Source organism: Cariama cristata, unplaced genomic scaffold (assembly GCF_000690535.1).
Source record: "Cariama cristata isolate BGI_N322 unplaced genomic scaffold, ASM69053v1 scaffold5842, whole genome shotgun sequence".
NCBI classification, from domain to species: Eukaryota; Metazoa; Chordata; class Aves; order Cariamiformes; family Cariamidae; genus Cariama; species Cariama cristata.
In genome coordinates, this window is record NW_009605389.1 from 11,457 (window position 1) to 19,866 (window position 8,410).

General features: G+C 40.7%; 1 protein-coding gene across 1 annotated transcript in view; it reads right to left on the reverse strand.

The window, feature by feature from the left end:
* LOC104158310 (disks large-associated protein 2-like) overlaps positions 1 to 8,147 on the reverse strand; it is a gene marked incomplete at its 5' end in the record, with an annotated part of 17,474 nt that extends 9,327 nt beyond the window's left edge. Inside the window, 2 exons of the mRNA XM_009695922.1 lie at positions 6,433 to 6,848; positions 8,062 to 8,147. Coding sequence (XP_009694224.1) covers positions 6,433 to 6,848; positions 8,062 to 8,147 — 502 coding nt within the window. The remainder of the gene's footprint in view (positions 1 to 6,432; positions 6,849 to 8,061) is intronic.
* Between the last annotated feature and the right edge of the window lie 263 nt (positions 8,148 to 8,410).

Below are 8,410 nucleotides of genomic sequence, written 5' to 3' on the forward strand. Positions count from 1 at the left end.
CTGCATGAGGAATTCACTGGGGTTTTGGTTTTGTTTCGTTGGCCGAATGAGAGAAAACATTTTAACTGGTTTGGGGTTTTTGATCACCGACCCCCTCACTTTCCTCTACGGAGTTATTGGCATATGGAAAGCAATGTTTTGGGTGTTAAAACCTGAACCAACATACAAAAACCTAAATAAAAAAGAACTGTTTCATTTGAGTCGAAACAAATTGCTTTAATTTGGTTTTCGGCATTTTTAATAAAGGCAAAGACTTAAGTGACGAACAGCCTCGTAAGCTCCTTTTCCCTCGGTGCTCTGCAGCTCAGGACGTAAGCCAAACTCCCCGTCCCTTCCTTGCCAGGACGGGGAACCGTGCCCTCGCAGGTCCCTGCCATGGCCTACGCTCAGCTGCCCACCCGGCACAAAGAGAGCGAGGGTGGGTCTGCAGGCTGATGGCTGTAGCGCTTCTCTCGGACTGAGTAAGGTTCAGTTTTAGTTCCTTCTGCTGAATTTTATCGTTCATAGCTCAAATACATAGCCTGAGTAAGGGGCACTGGTTTTAGCTCTACTGTAGATCTTGACAGAAAAGTATGACTGATCTGTCCTAGTGAATCTCACAGTTACCCCAACGCCTACATTAAACAAACATTTGCTTTATCTTCATTATCCTGAAGGATCATGTCAACAAGCATCGGTGATTTAAAGCCGAGTCAGACCAGACGAGACTTGGGCATTGGCAACGCAGCATTTTGGGGTGATAGACATCTGTTGGGGGTGTAAGACAGTGGTTCTGGGCTACTTGCATGTGTCACTGGGTCACAGCGGGGAATATAGACGTGTAAGTACAGCCCCACCGTTCACTAAAGATCTAACTCTATTTCCATTTCAATAAGTAAATCAGACATAATAAAACATAGAAGTTAGAATCTCTCATATTCATGCTACTCTGCTTTGCTGTAATTAAATTAAAGTATTAAAACACTTCAACTCATAATCTTTAACACAATATTAATAGACAGCCAAAGCCTTGTTATTAATTTCATGCATTGGGGAATTATTCCGATGAGTGCAGATTGATTATCTCCATGAAAGAATGATGAATGTTGGAGACTGGAGAGATTGAGATGTTTGGTGATGCCTAGAAGATTTTGCTTGTAAATAAATGACGATAAAAATCTACGAACACACATAAATATATATAATTTTCATACGATCCATATACCTCCCTCCATTAAGATAATGTTATATTTACTTGAATGTCAGGAAAGAGTCGCACAACCTTCATTCTGCTCCCTGAAGCGTATGAAGACTCCATTTTTGTCATGCGGGCCTGTATGGCTTCTACTCTGAAGACACACAAAACCCTGAGCATGACGTCACTAGGGTTTATACCCTGGAGGGAGATTGTGTAAATCACCTATGTACAACATGCACAATTAACACAATGCTGTCTTTCCCCGTGCAACAAGCACATTACAAAATTGCAAGTAATGTTTACGTGTTGTATCGCTTGAAAAATGCTACAAAATCTTGTAATTGAAAACGGCTTCGTACCGCAAAGGCACAGGGAGAAAAGTTAGATCTATACTGATGAAACCAAGATTATAGTCTGATGCTGTAACTCTATTCTTGACAGGTTAAAAGCTTTGCTCAATTGTGCCACTGCTGCACCAGCAATGAGAAACTACTAACAATCAATCTGCTTCTGGCATTCATAACTGTTTATTTAAATGACGTGTTTTAATTTAAATTTTCATTCCATTTGATTGTTCTGTGTTTGTTTTGTTTTTTTTTTTCCGAGACTCATAAATAAGTTGCTCCACAAACAATGTGAGAAAATATGCCTGGAAAAAATATTGAAACTGGCATTTAGTTCATCCTCCTAATTCAAAACAGGGCATGATATTTGTCTAACCTCTACACTTAAATTAGTAATCTTCAGAAATATCTGTCTTTTTCAGTATCAACGCAGCAGGTAGGTATAATAATAAATGTATAATGTTCAGAGGGAGATGACGTTTTTGGACAGCAGAGCTACCCGTTGGCAGTGCTCGGGAGGGGAGGTAAGGCCATGGGATCCTTGTGCACCACGTGGGACTCGGTGCAAATTTGCTTTTCAATGGAGCTGAGTTCAAAGAGGAGAAAATTTGAGCAGAACAGTACAAATGCCAGGAGGATTTCTCAGATTCCACACTATGGGACTGTCTTTTATTGACTTTAAGAACTCTTTGAGGGCAATGAAGACATTCTGTAGTGATTCACAACACTCCAAATGTAAATTTCAATAGCTCCTGAAGGACAGGATTTTGTGAAAAGCATTAGGAAATTATGTCAGTAATTTCTCTTTGGTTAAAGGATAACCCGTATTTAGTCAAACACCTAAGAAAGCCTTTATGGATGATTAATTGATGAACATACTAAAATAAATTGGTTGTGAGATTATTTTTTTTTTCCAAAGTATGGGAGATTTAACTCTATATTTTCTGTTACTATTTGGCTGTGGTAGCAAAGCCCTTGCGGTACTGTGGAAATACCAGGCAGAGGATGAGCAAGGAAAAATCCAGCATCCATGGGATGAAGAGGTAAGGGAGGAGAAGGGCGATATTTTGAGCTCTCACTCTCTCTGATGCCTTTTTTTCCACTAGCGATCACTTTACTATGTAGCTATGCCAGCCGAGCTCCTAACCACAACGCAGAACATACCAGCAAAACAACCTTCCTGCTGGCATAGTTTATGCTTTTGTTAATTTTTTTGCACCAATCTCTAGGCTTTTTATATGAGAGTAAACTCTGTGTGGCTGTTCTCCACTTGACTTGTGTACCGAAATATTTCAGTGGCCACACACGTGGCATTCAGAAGCCCAGGAGGTCACCTTGCCTACAAGCTCACCCGCACCACGGCCCCTCCCTGCGCTGACCTCCCTGCTCCCATCACAGAGCCCTGGCCCTCTTGGTCTTCAATAGCTTTGTGACAATTACGAGTGTTTTTCTTGTCATCACTTACACACCAGTAACGGCCAAACACAATTTTCAGGGTGTAAAACTGAAACTCCAGTTGGCACCCTTGAGAAACATATCTTTGCCTGGAGGCACCCTGCTAGTGCAAATGATGGGATGGCTTACCCTGGGAACAGTTACAGCCACATATATATATTTTATGTGTGTGTGTATATATATATATGCTATAATAAACACTGAGAACACAAATAACTGCCCCCACAAACAATATATGAAGTTTGCAGAGACTCCAAAATACAACTGACCAAATAAACAAATTCTGCGAAAAGAAAGAGAGAGAGGTTATTTTTTGCTGCAATGATTACCTTCTCCTTTTCTAAGACCTGATGAGTGAAGTTCTTAAAACAACATTATGGGAGAAAAGCTACAGTGAAAGAAAAAATCAATACAGCAATCAGACAGCTTTCTGTGATCTCGGGGCTATTGTGTTTAACGCAGAAAATGAAATTGTTTTCTAAAATGCGGTTCTATTTTAACTCTTCCTGTGATTAAAACACAATAGAAATGGTATCATAAAGACAGCCTTCTCCTATGAGATGCAAAGCTATATTTGGTCTTCAGGTACAATTAATATACTCAGGCCAAAAAGAAATGATTCGTCATTAACAATGACAGTTTGAATACGCAAACTTTGCTGTGAAGTGTTTTGGGAATAGTAGCTCCTGCTGGAAGATGGAAAAACATATTTAGTTGCTTCCGGCTCCGCCATTTGCACATATTTTCTTCAGGGAACTGCCAAATGCTTAAATATGTCAAGTGACATTTCATGCTGGGATATCATTAAACTTGAGCTCTTGTGGATACATACCTTTCAACCTCCATAGCTCAAACTGGGGATACAAAACGTGTCAAAGACAACAGGAAAAAAATTATTCACGCCGGAAGTTTAAAATGCAGTGAAGCTCATTCCCTTGGTGAAAATCATTCTTTGAGAACTTCCTTTTACTTGATGTAAGCCATATTAGGTGAAGGGATACCATTTCAAAGATAATGTCATTTGGAAATGATTTGAGGAAGATCACTTGAAAAGAGTCACATTAAATGGAAAATCAGAACTCTGGGTGTCACTTTTGACAATCAGCTGAAGACAAACATCTGATTTTGCATACGCTATAGAGCTATCTGCAATAATTTCTCTAACCTAGTAGGGAGGTCAGAATGTTCCCCCAAACACAAGTAATTAACCCATTTTGGTTAGTTTAAAAAGGGGATTTCAAGGGTCCATTTCTTTTGTGTTTTAGTAACTCTGCATCAGGGAATTGCTCTTTCTTTTTCTCTGACAGAGTCGCTCTGCAAACAGGGAAACACAAAATCCTGATACTCCGTTTTGTTTTCTGACTGAAATGTTCTAGGTTAAAAGGGTGTCACTAACTCTGAATATTAATAAAAATTACCAAAGTCCACTTTGGCTTCATGTCCTCTGTACAATTTACTGAAAACTACCTTCCTAACTGCCGTTTCCCCCTGCAGCAAGGTGTTTCGGAGTAGTTCTGGAGTGCAAGAGCCGAGCTTCACATGGCGGGAGGGAGGGCGGTTCCGTCTCTGGGAACGGGCAGTCAGTTAAAATCAACTCTTCCAAGTTTTCCTAGAGAAATAACACTGTCCAGAGAATAACACTGTGTCTCCGAGTGAGGAAGGGGTACTGACGTGAGAGTGTTTCAACCGCTCATTTCACGTGGCTGCAGATTCGATTAGGGCCGTGCATGAGGAAGAGCCTGCAGAGAGAGGAGGTAGGAGAAGCCCACCCCTTCCCTGCAGACTCCTCACCGGCCTCCCACGGAAACTGCCTCTGTGTTTCTCCCTAATAATTTTAGTTTCTCTTTGCTCCCTAATAATTTCAATCTTTCCAAGGAGATTAAAGTCTTGCTCTTTGAACTTCTGCTTCAGGTGGTAAGCACTGATGTCCCCACATCAGTAACAGGCAACCTTGGAAGCCGGTGCTTTGGGATACTTAACGATGGCAGAGAAATGTCAGTATTCAGCAGGGCGAAGATTTGGGGAATTGAAAAATAAGATGTGTACAGTAAAAAAAGAAGTATTAAAAAAATAACCATTACGAAAGAAGGCTTGAAAATCCTCACACAGGCTAAGCAAAGCAAAATATTTTATTATTCGTACTTTAACAGCCCCTAGGAGGGTATTAAAGTCTTCACAGCATCAATGCAAAGGGAAAATTCTCAGCTCAGTTCTGCCATGATGGAAATAAGGACAAAAACCTACACTCCAGAAAGCACTGGGGGTTGAGGAAAGAAAAACAGCCCTATGCTCTCCCCCACCCCATATCCTACGTCGTTATTGGGCAGGCTTGTGCACAATATAGTGGAGAAATATGGCTGTAAAATAAAAAATGATGAGGTAAAACCACAGACGTTCTTTCTTTTGAAAAGGTCAGTGCAAGAAATAGAAATTGGCCTTTTAGTCACCATGCAGGCCTGGCTGAAGACCTGAGGGTAGATCCTAGCAAGAACTCATTGAGGGGGAAAGAAGGCGCTCAGGAAAGAGCATTTGGAGGCAATGGTGAGATTCGCGAGAGTGCAGGAAAAGATGCTAGTAAGAAAACTTAATATGAACTAATTTGTGATCTGAGAAAATCTGAGCTGAGACAATAATTCAGATTGGCAGGGATTGAAATATTTATAAAACTGAGCCTGAAGAACAAGGATAATTGACCTCAGAGGGAATCACAGGGAGCTGGCTACTGAGTGCTAGGACCACTTTGATATATTACTATCATTAGTGCTGGCTTGGATCTTGTTCCAAAATAGTCTACATTATTTTTCACTTTATGTCATCACTCCTTGCAAGGTGTCCACAGGACGTGAGAGAATAATAATGATTCTTGACAAAATTGTAATAAGTAAATGCAGCCGCACTATCTAATAGTGCATATGCCTGTCTAACTGGAGAAGTGCTTTAACTACTGTTCTTGCCTACTCCTTTCTGTTCTTCCAACAGACCCTTTACGATAGGCAAAAATGCCTCTAAAGGAATGAAGACATTTTAAAAATGGTTGCTCAGTAATAAGAGGCAAATCCTCAGGTTTCAGGAAAACGGCAAAAAAATGTTCACATAGGACCACCTTGTGTGCTCTGGCAAAGGGTCAAGCGCCGGAGCCACACAAGTGGGTGGGAAGCAAGTGTCCGAGTCGGAGCTGCGGGTGGGGAGCTCGCGCACCACTGGAGCCGTATCTAATACCAGACTTGGATCCTGCACTTGGCTCTACCGTTGGCTCAAGTACTGCTGCAAAATCTTACTCTGGGAAATGCCAGCTTGCACAGCCAGTTGCAGGACACGGGTTTTATACCTAATGGTTCTGTGGAGTGTCTTTGGTACTACAAAATGAGTAAGGAAAAACTACAGACTATAACTCGATCCTAACAGATTTCCTATTTTAGCAGACATCTATAGGAAAAGATACTGAAATGTTCTTACTTTCTTCAGAAAGATCATTTTCTTCTGCTTCTCTTTCCATTTCTTTACACCATCCTTCCATTCTCTTCGTTTCAGTGTGTAGCAACTTCATAAACCAAGATCCGTCCCGTCGACAAGGAGACATTCGACCAGTCTCTACTGTCTCGATGGCTGGCTCTAGCCAGGGTTCTGGTGGTGGAAGGTTTGAGGTGTCAACCGGGGTCCTATAATCTTCTCTGTAACTGAACAGTCCCTGTGTCCGTACAGTTCTGACTGCGCTGTATTGGGTGGGCGTGCTGGGCTCCGAGTGCTGCTGGAAGGACGAGCCAAACTGAAGTCCCTTGTCCTCCATGGTGATGTGTCCTGGAAAGCCCTCCAGTTCCAGGTCAGCCTGGACAGCTGCTGTTACACTGTTTGAGCGCTTGAATCGTCCGTGTCTTGGTGAAGAGGGAAGAAAGAAAAGAGATTAAGACATATAAATGCGTATGTGATTATACAGAGGCACAGAACAATGTTTCAGTGAATGGATTCTGTTTTTCTCCTTGGACTTTACATTGAACGTTTTTTCTTTGTGCATATCTCACTAAAGTAAGACAGCAAGTAACAACTGAGAGGAAAACCAAAATGCATAGTGGCATCATTGATCTGAACAAAGATACACAAGAAAATCATTTAAATTATCTCTGGAAGCAAATATTGATTTATTCTCATACTACAAAATACCATGTATCATTACTAAATGAACTGGAAATAACTAGCAGAACTGCAGGGTTACATCTCCTGTAAAGTGCATGTATAAAAAAAATTTCAAATATTAAGAATTGTAATTAGATAAAATCTGAAAATTTGCTAAGTTAGGGCTGTTGAGAATCCTTTAATAAAAGAAAAATAGTAGCAGTAGGTTTAAGATTGTGGTATTTTTTACTTGCCTCATAGGATGGCCATTAAATGTTGATTTTCTATTGTGATATGCCACTGAATAATGACATTTTAGAAAAGCTTTATGCCAAAAAGTCAGATAGAGACGCAAAGATTATTTGTGAAATCTTTTCACATCCGAGCCTATTGCTTCAAAGTACTTCTAGTCAACGATGGTAAAAGGCAATTAGCAGCCAGATACCATCTGACAGCTGCCGTGAAATGAGATGATGGTCCCAGACCAGCACATAACAGGCATAACCTGTGGGTTAGTCCACTGGCCAGCAGGTTCACAAAGCTAGAGAAGGACTGAACAAGTGTAAAAGCCGATTCTGGTTTAGGAGAAAAGTACCACAGGTTACATCCTAGCCATTATATCCTCCTGCGCGGACTGGAAAGCCTGGATCAGCATCAGGGGTCCTATTGAAGGAAGAGTATTCCAATATGCAGCTCTTTGTATTTGTTCTGCCAATAATGAAACTATATTAATCCACTACTTCAACTGAAAACTTTCACTTCCTTCTCTCCAATTAAAAACTGGGAAGTTAACTAAATATTAAGCAACTGCTAAGTAATCTCTACAAATGTTACCAAATGACCAACACGCGTATAAGAAATTTGGCTTTGTGAATTATTTAGGGGCAGCACTTGCCAGATGTTTGTTATTAACTCTGTTTACAAATGTGCGTTGTGTTATGAAAGACCACAGATTTTTGTGCATGCTTGAATTACCGTTTTTCATCTTCCACTTGTACTCCAACAGAGTGGTACTCCCGTAGGCCTCTGCTTTCAGTATCTGAATCAGTTGCTGTTTCCACCTAATTCAACACAAAAGATACATCTGCAGAGTGAGCACCGACAACTCAGCACTATTTCTACCTGCGCTCATTCAAAATTAATTACATATTTCCTCGCTTACTGCTAAGAAACACCTAGTTCGGTAAAATAAATGAAATAGGTATTCAGCCTGGTATCATTGTTTTGGTGCGGTGTTTTATAACGCTTTGCACAAGTACTTTTGTTCTGCTGTGTAATTCCCTATTTCAAACCTAAGCAGATGCAATTACTCAGTTCAGTGGAA